The 17,644-nt window shown below is 41.1% G+C and overlaps 1 protein-coding gene across 1 annotated transcript; it reads right to left on the bottom strand.

Moving 5' to 3' along the window:
• Nucleotides 1-370: 370 nt before the first annotated feature.
• On the bottom strand, nucleotides 371-16,401 carry LOC125246093 (tripartite motif-containing protein 16-like). The gene is made up of 6 exons (XM_048156947.1): nucleotides 15,769-16,401; nucleotides 7,366-7,461; nucleotides 7,044-7,277; nucleotides 1,996-2,155; nucleotides 1,795-1,842; nucleotides 371-1,258 (listed from the first exon to the last, which is right to left on the bottom strand). Exons 1-6 carry the CDS (start codon nucleotides 16,339-16,341, stop codon nucleotides 732-734), a joined length of 1,638 nt encoding a protein of 545 aa, XP_048012904.1. The 5' UTR covers nucleotides 16,342-16,401; the 3' UTR covers nucleotides 371-731.
• Between the last annotated feature and the right edge of the window lie 1,243 nt (nucleotides 16,402-17,644).

Raw genomic sequence — 17,644 nt, 5'->3', positions numbered from 1 at the left:
GTGGAGGGAATTAGTCAGGTGATTGTGATCTGGTGAACATGGTGAATGATGACGGTGGTGTCTGAGTGTGTGACTGAGTTGACTCCTTGACAGTTTTTCACAGTTTTAATCCTGATGAATATAGGCATTGTCATCCTGGAATATGGCCATGGTACATATTCCAACATGGTTGTTTAAGAAATAAAAAGATACACACTCCATCTGTTATGGTTAAAAGAACCGTTTCCAAACATATAACATGCTAGAAACATAATAATTATTGTAATAATGATCCATTCATAGGTTCTTAAATATTTACTTATTAAAATCAAAACAACAACCTTTATTTTTTTGGGCCGGGCAGTGTATATTTTAAGTTCTGTGAGGGGACACATTGACACAGACAGAACGTATCGATGCATGGGTCTAATTACAATACCCTTAAAACATTTATAAAGCATGCATTTGCACAGATTTTATTAATCTCACGTACGCACATCTGAGAAATGATTGTAAGATCAAATTTAGGACGATTTCTGTGCAACATTTTATAAATGAGGCTCTTGATCTCACTGTCTATATGAGGATTCATTATTACACACATTTATTCTGATATGTTATTTCACTTACAGAAGTTCAGCTGTAGTATTAATGTAATAATAATGTAATGAGAATCTATAACATCTCACTGTTATTGATTTATCATGAGCTCAAAGCATTATGGGTATAATCTCTCTACAGTCTATTCTGATTCATAAACACAGTTTCAATGATGATCCAGTACCAACACTAAAGCCAGGATAGAGCGGTTGAGTGAATGTGGTCTGGACTGTGAGGATGAGGCTCATTGTGTCTCCAGAGATGCTGTAGAAGGACAGAGTTCCTGCTCTGTGATCCACATACACTCCTATTCTACTGCTGATGGACTTTACTGGGAGTTCAGTCTGTATGTTTTTGTGTCTGAATGAATAACTGGAGGAAGAGCAGAGCAAACCCCAGGACTGATCATTACCTCCAAACACACACTCATTACCCCGTCCCTTCCTGCTGATGCTCTTATATGACACTGATATACACACTTTATTCCCACTCCACTCAATCTCCCAGTAACAGCATCCACACACACTCTCTCTACACAACACCTGAAGATAAAAATCAAATCTGTCTGGATGATCAGGATACGGCTGGAGTGTGTCAGTGTTAGTAATCACTCTGTTCCTCTTAGACAGACGGAGACATTTATTCACTGTGTTCATATCCAGAGAGAGCTGATGGGAATCTGATGGAGATAAAACACAGTCAGATATCCAGTCTGATAAATCATCTGTCTGATATCCTGTACAAATCATCATGTTGAGCTTTCTTTATATTTATATCTGTTGCCCCAAATGTTAAAGAGAATCGTTACTAAATCCTGTTTAGGATAAATCCATAGTGGAATTTTTACAGAAGAGTTTTCAGTTTGTTCTTACTTTCCTGAAACTCATGAAAAGCTTTTTTACTACTGTGAACATTTGGATGAATGTTTTTAATCGGCTTTCAGTGAAAAATAATCATACTTGTTCATTAGTAACTTTGCAATTACAAGTTTCGTCTCATAAATGTTTCATCCTTAACAAACATTTCCCAAGAACACCTCAACACCCCACTCTTGAAGATATTGCTTCCTGCGACACCCAATGTTCTCCGAAAACCCCTGTTGAAAAAGCGCTAATTTACATGATCAACTATAAAACTTGTTTTTTCTTTCTCCTTCTACAGGAAGAACATGAACTCACTTAATGAGTTTTTCTGCTTGTTTTCTTAGTGACTTACATTGTAGGAAGTCATTCCTGGTTCTGGGAACAATGTTGGTGAAAGTGACTGTGAAAATCAACAGACATGAAGAGTGTGATTATCATGTCAAGAGAAAATGATCCCTGCATCTATTCCTAAGACATTTCTAATATGATCTTCTACATGATATGAGATGATGGAGGATCATTTCTGAGAGCAGATGAATCTCCAGGACTTTACCTCTGTCAGAGATCTTCTTCAGCTCCTCTTTGCAGAAATCCTCCAGTTTGTCTCTCAGCTGAAGAACAGATTCTCTCACAACATCAAAAGAGGAGAGAGAACTGAAGGGATCGTCATTTACGTCTGTAGATTCAGGAGGAGCTGAGAGAGACTTGAAACTCTACAGAAAACAGAAATCAAAGCTCATCACCTCCACACTTCAGCCAATAACCTGCACTACTGTCAGATTTGAGCAGCTCTTGTTGATCTTTAGTAACTCTCCTCAATCCAGCACTTTCACAGCATCAGATTCATTCTTCTCATATTCATTATATCATGTTAGAGCTATAAGTTTGCCACTTGCATTATATGTAATTGTGGATGATCAAACATCTGGCACGGTTGAGTAGTTTTGATCAGGAAAATCAGTTCAAAGGCAACGAGTAGATTGACCTTCTTTGATTTAGCGGCTCTGGATTAGTGGCTCTAAAATTCACAGGGACTCCTGATCCCAAGGTCAGGTTTTGTAGTGTAAATATGCAGAGGCATTGCTAATATACAGACTTCCTGTTTGAGAACTTCACTACCAAATTCATGCATTCTGGCAAATAGATTGTATTATAATAGTTTAATTAATTTATAGGGAATTTTGAAAGAGTTATTTATTTTATGACCTAGCAAATGAATCATCCAGCATTCATTTCAATGGGCCATAACTATCAGCTCTGTAGCGGATATGAATATCCAAACTATAGTGAAAACAATATTTATTAGCAAGGTAACATTTTTTTTAAGTTTAAGACATTAAATTCGTAATGAATTTGAATGAAACAGTTTGTTATTAACCCATTTACATCTCCCAAATCTGATCTGCTTCGATCTATTCTGTCTCAGTCTGATTCTTTGTTCGTGTCCTGAATTTTTAAACTGAGGTGTTTGTCCAACCTCTTTGAGGAGTTCTGACCAATTAGTATCATCTTTGTTTCAGAGGTGGCTTTTCTCCTCTTCTCACTATAAATTATGTTATCACCTGGTCTCTTAACTTTCCTGATCTTATCAGAGACTACAGAGAGTACAGTTTAGACATCGTTTCTATAAAAAGAATGCAAGACATTTTACACAGATTTCATTCATGCCATCCTTTGAATTATTAGAAATCAGTCACGCACACAGTAATCAACACTCTCTTCCAATCAAGCATTTGAAAGTTATAATTACATGAATTGTGAGTAATCTAAGCATAACTGGCCACATGTATAGGTTGCAAACATGATATAGAATTATGCAGCTGAACGATGAGCTTCAGCTTCTTCCTGTTACGGTATGGTGTAGTAGAGATGAGGAAATACATGGATATCCACAACAAAGGGTCTTTTACTGAACGAAGGAGCAAACATACAACCATTACACATAAGATTAACAATAGGACAGACAAGGAGTGAAGGGAGTGAGTCCATAATGTAGGGAGTGCTGATGAAGTCAGGGGCCGTGGGCGGCCATGGCGGGTCAGGGGCCGTGGGCGGCCATGGCGGGTCAGGGGCCGTGGGCGGCCATGGCGGGTCAGGGGCCGTGGGCGGCCATGGAGGGTCAGGGGCCGTGGCGGCCATGGAGGGTCAGGGGCCGTGGGCGGCCATGGAGGGTCAGGGGCCGTGGGCGGCCATGGAGGGTCAGGGGCCGTGGGCGGCCATGGAGGGTCAGGGGCCGTGGGCGGCCATGGTGGGTCTGGAGCCTTAGCAGGCTCTGGCGACCCTGAAAGCCCACCCAGGAGTTCCCCACCCACGGGTACTTGGCCCTCTCCCAAGATTTTCTTGGGGGATTCCCCGGTGGCTGGTGAAGTGGGCTCGGTGGCTGGTGAAGCGGGCTCGGCGGCGGCTGGAGCTACTGGCTCTGTCAAAAAGTCTATTAACCAGACAGCATCCCTTGGCGGCTCATGAGAGGCTGGTGCTGGCTTAGCGAAGGCTGGAGCGTGCTCGGCGAGGGCTGGAGCGGGCTCGGCGGCGGCTGGAGCTACTGGCTCTGTCCAAAAGTCTATTAACCAGACAGCATCCCTTGGCGGCTCGTGAGAGGCTGGTGCTGGCTCGGCGAAGGCTGGAGCGTGCTCGGCGAGGGCAGGAGCAGGCTTTTTGGGCCGTCTGGACCTCCTCCTTTTGGGTGGCTTGGGTTGAAGGGTTAGGCTGAACCCCAGGTGCACACCCACTGGAGCGATAGTGCAGTGCAGGTGTGGAGACAGGAGGATGATGGGAAATGGAGTCCGGGAAACACAGGAACTGTGACACTTCCCTCTGAACTGAGGTTTTTAGTCCCAAGATGCAGAACAAAGCGGTATAAAAGCAGCTTTATTCCTGCTGTTTTAACAGTGTTGAATAACAAATAGGGTTTTTATCTGTGTATGTATGTTTATATAGGTATACTGCCCTACAAAGCAAAAAGGCAGTAACTGCATTTTTGGTCAAAAATTAGTTATTGTCATTTTCATGACATTCAAGGCATCCTTTGTTATGTGACAAAACATCTTATCTGAAATGTGTGTCGTTTTGGAGAAAAATGGTAGTTGTTTGTACAGTAACTGCAAAAAACCCTAGTGAAACAAAGCATGAGTACAGTAACATCCATTACTGTATTCTTGTTATGTTTTACCTAACAAAAAATAACCGTGTTACTGTTACTGTTACTGTTTAAGTTACTGTTTCCATGGTGAACACACACAGCTGATTTCGAGGCATCCTCGCGAGTCGCGGGACGGTTTTTACATTTGCGATTTCACCCTTCTAACTTCACACAAATTTTGTTTGAGATGGCACAAAGCCGAGGAAAGAAGATGGTCGAACTGGCGTTGAAAAGAAAATACCCGGAGAATGGTAAGTAACAGTGACAGATTAAACATTAAGAGGCTAGGCTAACACAATATAAGCACTTGTCAGCTGCCAGGGTGGGACTTCCTCTCAGAGGTCCATTCAGTTAGCATTATGCTAATTAACAGGCAATGTTTTAAATAGCTTTGCTTACCTGCGTTGTTGTCCAGCAGGAGAATATAACTGTCCATAAACACAGCTATCAGTGTAACGTGACAGGTGTTCAACTTAAAACACACTCTCTTCACAGCCGCTCTTTGAAGACTATGTCCGCTGTTTAGAGCAGTTAGCGAGCTGTGAGCAAAACTGACATCTTTCTCTTTAGTAAGCATCCATGCTTTCAACAAAAAACAAACTTTCGCAGGTATTTACACCCCCTCCCTCAGCTCTCAGACTCAAACACATTGGTTCCTGTTCCTAAGCATTTATTTATTGCACGGGTTCTTCTTCTGAATATAAAATTATATGTTTAATTTGGATTCCCCTAAATTATATTAAAATGTTGTCCCTCTGCATGACTGCAAGCTTCCATGTTTTATCCTATTATTGTAGGCCTAATGTAAATATGAAGCCAGGTTGCGTTTTTGTGTGTTGGCTTTATTTCGTTCTTCATTTTCATTGAGGGTGCAAAATTATTAATTTATTATTGTGTTAGCCTAATTCATTATTAATTTGTCATATATATATATATATATATATATATGTGTGTGTATGTATGTATGTATGTATATATATATATATATATATATATATATATATAATCTGTAATCTATATACAATCTATTATTAAATGTATGTTTACTAATTTGAAATATCTGTCCATGTATTCATTTCATTCAGTACTTTGTGTTTATAAACCTACTGAAACAGATACTGCACCGTATAAAATCAACTTGTTTATCTTATTTATCATCCTAAGAGTTTAAAAAGCCTTAGAAACACTTAGACACAATTATTTTGTTTTGCTCTGTTGAATTGGAGTTTAACTTGCCTATATTGCTCCAAAGAAAAGTTGTTTTGGAGTGCTTTAACATTAATGTGATTTGTAGGTATAGCAAATACTACATTACAGATACAGAAACACCCCCAGACACACATTAATCTAATACTCACAAATAATAATGTGGTCCTAAAATAAATGGTCCCCATTTGGACCTTGATACAGCTTAGCAATGTGAGACTTAAAGCAGCCGTTTTAGCACCAGAACAGCTTCCGGGTGGAAAATATTGACCTAAAATGGTCAAATTAGTTTGGGTTTGGTATATCCATGTTCAGGAAAACAAATGGTTCCAATTATTTCAAATACAGTGTATCTAAGACACCCATAGCCCAAGTTGTGGCAAAATAGTTTTTGGAGAATCTGTAGTTACTGCCTTTTTTCTTGGTATGGTGTCACGTTTTTGGTAAGTAATACAAAGCAATAATACAGTAACTGCAAAATAGGGGTAAAATATCAAATTAAATATGAGGATTGATATGTACAAAGAATAAGCTAATATAAAGTAACATAACAGCAACATGTCCAATAATCTACCTACAACTACTTAGGCTGGATGACAGGATAACTTTTAAGTCATTTTTCTCAGTTCTGCACTCTGCGTAGTTACTGCCTTTTTGCTTTGTAGGGCAGAATAGGTATATGTATATATGTAGGGATGTGTATTGGTATATGAATTTACAGGTTTATGTGTATACTATAAGTCTTGAGTGGTGAAGCCTTAAGTACATGTATCAAGTAATTGTTATTTTGTTCTTGTTTTTTGTTTGTTTTGTTTTTGTTTTTTGTTGTTTCGGGATCAAACAACCTCTGGCATTATCTTGGTGGGGCTCAAGCTGTGAGTCACAATGTGTTGTCTTTTCGACCATTAGTCTTGGGTTTACTGCCCAAAGTTGATAACGTTCTTCCTTAGCTAGGCAGCATGCATTGCCATAAAGTACTTAGCAGGGGTTTCTAGACTGAATGGCGCCCCAAATGAAAGATCCTCTGATTTAGGGTCCTGAGTGTTGATTCAGAATTCTATGGAATATTCTGTTTGAACAATTTCTGTTTGATCTACTCAGGTTCTACGATTTGAGATTGGGGATGCTCCGTCTCGATGGGGAGCAGTTAAATAATCGTAATGACTCCACACAATAGAGAATTTTTTGGACAATTTTTTTGGGCCGCACACATTCAGGGGTGCAAATCTGGCTTAAAAGTGTGTGGCCAGCCTTACCTGCAGGAAATGGATGTGATCCTGTGTGTGTGAAAGCTGCTCCAGCTCAGTGTCTCTCCTCCTCAGATCATTGATCTCCTGCTCCAGTCGCTCCAGTTGTCCTTCAGCTTGACTCACTGCAGTCTTTTCCTGCTCTCTGATCCGCAGTGTGGCCTCAGAGTGGCTTCTCTGAATGGAGCGGATGAGCTCAGTGAAGATCCTCTCACTGTCCTCCACTGCTGTCTTTGCAGAGCGCTGTTAGGACACACATCACAATCACACAGTGAGGCTTCAGTGAGTCTTGACTGAGACTTCTCAAACTTCTCTTCTTCTCCAGACTCACCTTATGAGACTCCACAGCCTCTCTCAGCTGCTGAAGATCTTTTTCTCTCTGCTGGATCCTCTGTTGGAACCGCCTCTGCATCTCCTTCAGCTGGTGCTAAAGGACAAACCAATGACAGGAGAAACATCACATAAATCAACAAGTAAACAGATATGAATCCAGTATCAGTGAAGTGCTGAAATTGAGGGGTGAAAGATCTTGCGTGACAAGATTATAAATTCATTCATAAATGCCTCATTATTTCATTGTTTAGACATATTGCCTAGTTTTATAGAGATAGTTCACCCAGAAATTAAAATTCTTTCATTGTTTACTCGTCCTTATGTCTTTTCAAACCTATATGATGGACAGAATATTATCCCATGGCCAACGGTAATAATATAAAGTTAACGAGTTCGTTTGCCCATATAATCTTTAGGGTATTAGGTTAGCTAATTTGGCTTGCTGTCCACTGAGGAGGGGCTCGATGAAGCATCTTCAACTCGAGCTCTGATACACCCCCCAGTGAATAAATATAGGATATGATTACATAGGGCAAGGTACCTGAAATGAAGGTGGAGTTTGGGGAGGTGGAGGGATGCTGAAACAGCTGAGACTGAAGAGAGGTAAGGAGCTGCTTATATACTCTGGCTGTTGATTGGAAGATTAGATGGGCTCGCTCCTCCCTAAATTATGTTTAGGAACTTCACTTAACGAGTTCGTTTGCCCATATAAGCTTTAGGGTATTAGGTTAGCTAATTTGGCTTGCTGTCCACTGAGGAGGGGCTCGATGAAGCATCTTCAACTCGAGCTCTGATACACCCCCCAGTGAATAAATATAGGATATGATTACATAGGGCAAGGTACCTGAAATGAAGGTGGAGTTTGGGGAGGTGGAGGGATGCTGAAACAGCTGAGACTGAAGAGAGGTAAGCAGCTGCTTATATACTCTGGCTGTTGATTGGAAGATTAGATGGGCTCGCTCCTCCCTAAATTATGTTTAGGAACTTCACTTAACGAGTTCGTTTGCCCATATAATCTTTAGGGTATTAGGTTAGCTAATTTGGCTTGCTGTCCACTGAGGAGGGGCTCGATGAAGCATCTTCAACTCGAGCTCTGATACACCCCCCAGTGAATAAATATAGGATATGATTACATAGGGCAAGGTACCTGAAATGAAGGTGGAGTTTGGGGAGGTGGAGGGATGCTGAAACAGCTGAGACTGAAGAGAGGTAAGCAGCTGCTTATATACTCTGGCTGTTGATTGGAAGATTAGATGGGCTTGCTCCTCCCTAAATTATGTTTAGGAACTTCACTTAACGAGTTCGTTTGCCCATATAATCTTTAGGGTATTAGGTTAGGTAATTTGGCTTGCTGTCCACTGAGGAGGGGCTCGATGAAGCATCTTCAACTCGAGCTCTGATACACCCCCCAGTGAATAAATATAGGATATGATTACATAGGGCAAGGTACCTGAAATGAAGGTGGAGTTTGGGGAGGTGGAGGGATGCTGAAACAGCTGAGACTGAAGAGAGGTAAGCAGCTGCTTATATACTCTGGCTGTTGATTGGAAGATTAGATGGGCTCGCTCCTCCCTAAATTACGTAATCACTTCACTTATGATTACTGATTATGAGCAAGGTAACAAAAATCATCAGTTTAAGGCATCAAACAAGACTTATTGAACTACTCTAATACACACAAACTAAAGTAAAGAAAACACACACACATGCATTCATTCATACAGTGATAGGGAATTGCGATATTGTTAACGAAAGGTGAATGAAGTTAAATGTCTAGCGTTGAACACTCTTTCTTTGACTGCAACCTGAGATAATTAACATACTAGCAATTCAACCTTAGTTCATTTGCTTAATAAAGATTGCACCAGCTCAGCAAAAATGAGGAGACTGTGGTACTTGAGTTTGGATGCTCCTCTGAGCGCGTGTTCCCTTTGCGGCATAGTTGTAGGAGGAAATCTCTTCGGTGCTGATTTGCTGGAGGTCGTTGCTGTTGTATTCTGAGGGACAGCACTTAACGGTGAATAGAAGTTTCCTTTGCTGGAGGGAAGCCTCGTGGGTCGGTTGCCAACTGACCCACGAGGCTTCCCGATGTGTCTCGATGAGTTGCTAGAAGCAAAGGACTTTGAGAGGATTTTCTTCAAAGTTCAACGAGGGATCGTACAGAGTAGTTGATGAGTTTTGAGTGAGCTCTTGAAGAGGTATGACATGTAGCATCTGGACGGCATCAAGATCATCAAACCAGCGTTGATATTAAGAAAGCTTTTAGCCTCTTGAACCCTTCGTGTAATTCTTGAATTGGCTCCTACATGTCTGGGCCAAATATCCCTCTTTGTCACCTTTACTACTTCAGAGATCCTAAGCAGAAATCCTCCCTTAGCCTCATGGCACCTAAAACAACTTCAAAGAGCACCTAGTTCACCCCATGGTGAGCGAAGGGCAACGTGGCCACACACTGGACAAAACCCCCAGATGATCGCCAATACACACACATAGAGAAACTCCCTGAATTTAACCTGAATTTAACTCCCTGAATTTAAGTTAACCATTCCAGAATGTATATGATGTATTCCTTTTGTATATGCATGTCTCCCTATTATAAGCATAAGTTACAACTTTTTTACAAACTTGTTCCTGGAGGCCGGTGTCCTGCAGAGTTTAGCTCCAACTTGCATCAGCACGCCTTCCTGGAAGTTTCTAGTATGCTTAGTAGGACCTTAATTAGCTGCTTCAGGTGTGTATGATTAGGGTTGGAGCTAAACTCTGCAGAGACACCGGCCCTTCAGGAGCAGGAATGGTGACCCCTGCTCTAAAGGTTTATATTCAAGTTTAAGGGTGTATCTCTGAGTTAATGTATTGCCACTTGGTCTTGTTTTAGTCCTCTCCGAATGTTTTAATTAACAATGTATGTTACGTTACTGTAAAATGCATTACTCTATTTTTAAAACCTTTTGGAAGAAAACTTACTCAGATCTGACACTTCATAAATTAAATTAAGTCATAAAAACAGACAAAGGATTTTTCCTAAGGCAAAAAGCAAAGTTAAACTGCATGACATGGGTTTTTACCCCGTTCTGTCAGATCCACCCTTTTGAGTGTTTTCATGTCAGATGTGGTTTTGGGCGGGTCCTATGCCCAACTCTCCTGTTCTTGCATATAATTAGCATATTGTCCACATGGTCCTTTGTGCCCAAACTTTTTAGAGTTTTGGGTCAGCACTTTAAGAAATCAACTTTCAAGTTTACCTGTCATGCATCTTACAGAAATCTACTTTGCAACAAAATACTGGAAATCATTCATCCATCACACAGATACCAAAAAGCATATACTTCCTATAATTGAGGTAGACTTTATTAAGAATTTACCTGTAATAAATGTTTAAAAACACAGAAAGAACTCCATAGGATATATAAAACACACAATATATTAGGATATATATATATATATATATATATATATATATATATATATATATATATATATATATACGGCACATACTGGTGATTAATTCATATCATTGGCAGTATTTCTGAGACTGTTTCTGTTTAAAACAAAAAGAGTGAATTCATTGTCTCCCAGGGAAACTCTGGAATGTCTTTGAAATGCATAGTTAAGAGAGAGGGGGGTGTCCTGTGATTGTTTCTGTGGGGGCCTGCTGTGATTTGCACCTTGAGATGTGTCCAGAAGCTTCAGTTTCCTGATAAGAGTACACATCTGCTCTTAAGTTTGTGGAACAAAAGGGTCTCCTCAGTCGATTGGCACTGTTACTACAATCAATGGGTTTAAAATTACATAGGCATGGGGAAGCCGTCTCCTTTCAGCAATGTAGCTCCATGGGCTATGTTTTATAGCTCAATACGGGTTCACTGGCAAGTGGAGTCGTGTTCATTTGGTGGGCTTCGTTCATGGGATAATCTTACACTGAATAATGTCTCTATTTCTAGAGCCCAAATCAAATATGGTGACACATTTTTGGGTGAACTATTCCTTTAAGAGCTCGATTGTATAATCGTGCTATTGGTTCAGTAATTTCCTTAGTGGTAAGAGACCAGATTGGAAGACAATAGGACATTGTTGAAAACACAATTGCATGTAGATAAGTTTCAGAAACAGAAAAAGAAAGATATGATCTAATCTTGTTATACACAAAGTATCTGATTCAGTTTTTTTGTTAAATTAGAAATGTGATCCCGGTATGTAAGATGTGTATCAAGTAACACACCAAGATATTTATAAGTCTTTGTAGTGACAAGATCTTGATTTGCAAAGGTAATAGAATCAGCATGAGAAAAACTTTTTCAAGTTGAATGAAAGTACATACATTCAGTTTTTTTTTTACATTGATGGTCAGGTGGTTCTTTTTCAACCAATCATGTAAGCACTGAAGATCAAATGTTTCTGGGTGTGAATTACAATGTAAAACATGCAATTTCCTGTTGTCAGCAAGCGTCGCTTTGACTAACTGAATATTGGCATATAGATGTCTTCAGGCCAGAATTCTTATCACATATGTGAAGTTTGGGGCAGATCAGACATTGTATGCCTGACTTACAACATCTTCCTCTTTCATGGCGAAACATCAGAATTTGTCCAGCCGCCACGGACACGCCCTTCAACAAAAACTCTTTCTTCGCAATTTAACTTCACTAAGGCCTCAAGATTAGACTGACCATATATGATGTGGTTCTGTTTAAATGTCTATGAGGAGTTAATCACAGTGTAAAACATGTAATTTCCTGGTACCCACAGGTGGTGCTATTGATCTGATTAAAGCTCTAGGAGGAGTTTGTTAAAGTACAACGTCTAGAAATGGCAAAAATTGCACAAATTTTGCAAAGTTAATTCAAAATATCAGACTTCCTGTTGGTTTTCAGATTTTGCTCCAAGAGACTTTTTCTGTAGGTATTGGGCTGTTAGATGTTTTGACTGAATTTCATACTCGTGCGTGAAATGTAGCATCAGGGGCACTTCATTGAAATTTTGTAGGTGGCGCTATTGAGCCATTTTGCCATGCCCAAATTTGCAACCTATATCACACCACACCACTTCAGACACATCTGCAAGGTTTCATGAGTTTTCGAGCATGTTTAGACTCTCAAAAATGTGATTCCCCTTTCGTGGCGAAACATCAGACTTTGTCAGTCGCCACGGACACACCCTTCAACGATTTAACATTGCAAAGGCCTTAAGATTAGACACTGACCATATATGATGTGCTTCTGGTTAAATCTCTATGAGAAGTTAATCACAGTGTAAAACATAATTTCCTGTTATCTACAGGTGGTGCTATGACTGTAACTGAATATTGTCATGTCTTCAGGCTAGGACTCTAATAAAGCATGTGAAGTTTGGAGCAGATCGGACATTGTATGCCCAAGTTACAACAGCTTCCTGTTTCATGGTGAAACAACGAAATTTGTCAGGCCACCACAGACAAGGTCTTTAGCAAAAACTCAAGATCTTCAAAATTTGATGTCACAAAGGCCTTTAGATTAGACTGACCAAATATGATGTTGATCTGATTAAAGCTCTAGGAGGAGTTCGTTAAAGTACAACATGTGGAAATGGCAAAAACTGCAAAAATTTTGCAGAGAAAATTCAAAATATCTCACTTCCTGTTGGGTTTACAGATTTTTCACCCTGTGTAGTGTGGGGGGTATCTGTGTGTGGGTCTATGTGTGTCACTGTGGGACTTTTTTGTAGGTATTGGGCTGTTAGATGTGTCTACCAAATTTCATACCTATACATGAAACATAGCACGAAGGGCATTTAATTTAAATTTTGTGAGTGTGAACATCGAGAGTGAACATCACGGGAACTCCCGGGAGCAGAACAACTGGGGGAAATGCATACAGACGCAGTCTCGGCCACGTCTGTACCATGGCATCCAGTCAAAGTGGACAGTGTGTCGTATCCTGAGATGCAAACAGATCCACTTCCGCTTGGCCATAAATCTCCCATATGACCTTCACCACCTCATTCCCCTTGGCCTCAGCCCCTGCCTCGACAGGATATCTACTCCTATATTCTGGGTCCCCGGAATCTAGATTGCTCTCAAGGAGAGCATCTTCCCCAGGGAACACAGGAGGATCTAGTGCGCAAGTTTGCATAGTGGACGCGACCACAGTCCCCCCTGTCGATTTATATAAGAGACCACCAATGTATTGTCTGTCTTGAAAAGCACAAGATGGCCCCTCAGGTCTAAGAAGGAAGAACTTCAACACATTGAAGACTGCCATCATCTCCAGGCAATTTATGTGCCAAGAGAGCTGATGACTCCTCCAAAGAACCTGAGCTGAGCGGTCCATTACCGCTCCCCAGCCTGTGAGAGAAGTGTCCGTCGTTAGAGTAACACGACGACACTGAGCTCCAAACACAGGGACCTGGGACAGGAACTGATTTTTCTTCCATATGATCAAGGCGTGGCCGTGTGATCTTGATCATACGAAGTGGGTTCCCCCTCTGGGAAAACCCTTTGGTCCTGAACCACCACTGTAAGGGTCTCATGTACAGCAGGCCAAAAAGTATCACGTTGGCCGCTGCTGCCATCTGACCCAACAGTCTCTGAAACGTTTTTACAGTGCATGACTGGCCTAGCTTCAATTATTTTATGGCTGATAGAATAGCAGTGATGCGAACGGGTGAGAGACATGCCCGCATTTTCACTGAATCCCATACGACACCAAGAAAAGTGGTCCTCTGTGGGAGATATTTTTTGAACGCCTCTGCTTGCTTCTTGGTTTCCTGAAACCTGTCAACGACCAATGTCAGCCAGATGGTGCGAGTGGGACGTTGAGGATAAAGGCCCTATCCTTGTCTGTTAAATCAGATAGATTGAGCCACAGGTGCCTCTCTGTTGCCATGGACCGCCCAACTGCTCTGGCGGTCTCCTTGGTGGCTCTCAGAGACAAATCTGTGGCTCGTTTGTGAACTGCGTCTGGGCCAATCCCCTCACCGCCATCCAAATCCTTCAGGAGGTAGGCTTGGTATGCTTGCAAGATAGCCATCATCACCAGCCTGACCTGAGCCCGGGGACAGATAGCTCACGAGCGTCTGTTCAGCCCGAGGCATCGCCCCATAGCCATACTCTTTCAACCCTCTTATATCTGAATGATGCTTGACGTGAGGGCTGAAAAGGGCTGATCTCGCTAAGTTCAAGGAAGGCCCCTCGGTGGAGGTGATTTATTAGATGATAAGAAACGCTCGTTTAATTTGCTTTTGTGATGAGTGCCCGGTTTCTCGGCTGGCCATTCATTATTCAGCTTAGACACAGCACGAGTTAAAACATCCACCAGCTCCTCATACTCTGAGGAAAGAGATGGCGAGTCATCTTCCCCCAAATCGACACTCAACACATCCACCTCCTCAGAGCTGGTGTGCTGAAGCGACGAGCCCTCTCCCTGCATGGAAGAAGCCACTGGGCGGGCTTCCGACACCAGAGAGGGCGATAGATCTGGCAGGTGAAGGCTGAGAAAGGGCACTCATGCCCGTCTCAAGCCCTGATGACGAATCCATCTGCGAACCCCATGACATCTTTCTCCGTGCTGCCTCAGCGAGGTCCAGAGCCATGAGGAACACATGCCTGCACACTTTTCTCAAAGGAAGCTTTTCACAGTGCTCACATTCAGCCCCCTCGAAGGCTGAAAGAGCATGCTCCACTCCCAAACACATAACACATAAATTGCATGTATTCCCACCCGTTAGGAAATGAGGGCAAGGAGGAGCACATGATTTAAATGCTTGGTTCACCATATATAATATATTGAGCTGCACAATATCGGGACAGAAAACAATAAATAGACAGAGAAAGTTCAACAGAGCACTTTGCTGAGGCAGAAAAGCTGAAGCCGGTCTCACCGGATGTGTATTTATCCTTTCCTGGTCATGACGTCACCCGCTCGTGATGTTCACTCTCGCCATTGGACTAGTTGACAGACGTGCATCAGACGTAATCACACTGGGGGTGTTCCCAAAGCGACCTATCAGACGCAGCACAAGTTCTCTCGAAAGGGAAAGATGTTTATTCAATGTTATCCACACATAATATTTCATACTTTGTGGGTCTTTATCTTTCAAATGCATCATTATGGAAACATGAAGAGAGTTTTCCAAATGAAAGACCCACGATTGGCAGATCACCGTTCTAATTCACTTCTCTCTGATACGGTAGGGAATGTAATTAAATTGAATGTTGAGTATTTTAACTGTGACAAGATGATTGACAGGGCAGTATAAACAGTGACAGGATGCATGTAATTAAGTGACAGAGCTCTCCATTAAAGACGCAATTATGACAAAGTAATATGTCCCAAAACTTGCCAATTCTTCTGCTACACAGTAAAAAGTATGTACTTTACAAAAAGAGTTCATACTTCTAGTACGAACTCTACTAAAAAGTTCATACCTGTTTCTCTGTCCTCTGTGCTGCAGCTGATACAGTGTCGTGGTTTTTATGTTCATCCATCGTACACAACACACATATACAATTCTGATCAGTGCGGCAGAAAACCTCAAGGATCTTGTCGTGTTTCGAGCAGATCATCTCCTGCAGTCGTCCAGTGGCTTCAGTCAGATTGTGTCTCTTTCCTTTAAACAAACTCTCATGTTGTTCAAGGTGATTCTGACAGTAAGAGCTCAGGCACACCAGACAGGACTTGACGGCTTTGTGTTTAATTCCAGTACAGACGTCACACTGCACATCTCCAGCTCCAGCGTAACATTCAACAGGAAGTTTAATCTTCTTCAGTTTCTCCACCATTTCAGCCAGAATGGTGTTTTTAGCTAAAGTAGGTCTTGGACTGAAGGTCTGTCTGCACTGAGGGCAGCTGTAGACTCTCATCTGATCCTCCTGATCCCAGAAGCCTGTAATACAGATCTTACAGTAACTGTGTCCACAGGGAATGGCCACTGGATCCTTTAGGAGATCCAGACACACTGAACACATGAACTCATCCTGAGAAATTCTGGCTTCTGCCATTTTACTGCATGAAGAGAGAGACAGAAACGCACCAAAAGCTCAACTACACTTCGGTTTCAGTTTCTCTGAACTCATGTGATTCCTGTTTCCTGGTTCTGTGTTTGTGTGATGTGTGGGACTGAAAACTGTGTCCAGAATTACAGTTCTTTAAAGTCACCATGAAATCAAATTTGCCAAATTATATATTTTTTTTTTATTGAATATCACAGTATTTATTATAAATGATTTATCCATGCACACCATTTTGTTAAATTCATGTGCGCTTGTCATCTTGAATCAAAATAACTTCCCCTCCCTCTTGCAGCAACATCTCTCTGATTATGTGAGGGCGGGGCAACATGTCACTCACATGAGATCCACCAAAAGCAAACCACAACCATCCAATCAATTCCTGATGGACAAAATAAAGCCCTGTCCTACATTTGTTCTTGTTCCAGAAGCTGTTTCACTCAGATATACATCACAACAGCAAAGAAATTACTATTGTTATTCATATATGTGACCCGATCTGGCGAAATGAGTCGGAAGTCGCAACGTTCTATTTTAAGATATGGGCCGATAATGTGGAAAAACAATGAAAAAATCGATTTTTTTTTTTTTTAAGCTAATTTCAAAGAACAGACTTTCAAAAATAATCTCCCAAAGTTTCGTAGTCCAGATAATTGAGTAAAGGTATTTAAATGGCTATTAAATTTGACATGGTTTTCGCTGGAAATGAACTTCTCAACTCCTCTCGTCACTTATGACTTATGAGCATTTCCCAGTATCCCCTGAAATGTCATTATCTCTGCTCTACAAATATGGTGTTACACGTTGTATAGAACCAATCAAACAGCTTAGAAATGTAAACACACTGACCTAAACGCTGATTTTTAACAATGGGAAGCCTCATTTCGACTGACAGGCACGCGATCGGTCCAGCCATCCTCCTGTCAGACTAGCGCGCCTTTTAAAATAAAACTCCCATTTGCGTGTCTCTCTTTAAAAGCCAATAAAAATTGAATCCATATAGGTAGCACAAAAATTCTTTTTGCATACAAAACCAAAGACTTTAAACTTTCATATCAAGCCTCCAACATGCTTCTGTTGCGTTATTTTCACCCTCTAATGAGTCTGAGAAATATGCGTTTACAACAAAAATAGCACAGCAGCTAACTGAATACAAGTATGTATTTCACGTGCTCATAACTTCATGAAAAATCATACAAATCGCACATCAATATTTAAAGCAGATTCTCAAGATTAAAATGAATCCAAAATCAATATAATATATTGCGTTGATCACAAGATATTACTAACGAAA

This window comes from Megalobrama amblycephala, linkage group LG14 (assembly GCF_018812025.1).
Source record: "Megalobrama amblycephala isolate DHTTF-2021 linkage group LG14, ASM1881202v1, whole genome shotgun sequence".
Lineage (NCBI taxonomy): Eukaryota > Metazoa > Chordata > Actinopteri > Cypriniformes > Xenocyprididae > Megalobrama > Megalobrama amblycephala.
The sequence above is the reverse complement of the archived record's forward strand: the minus strand, read 5'-3'. Positions and strand labels throughout refer to the sequence as shown.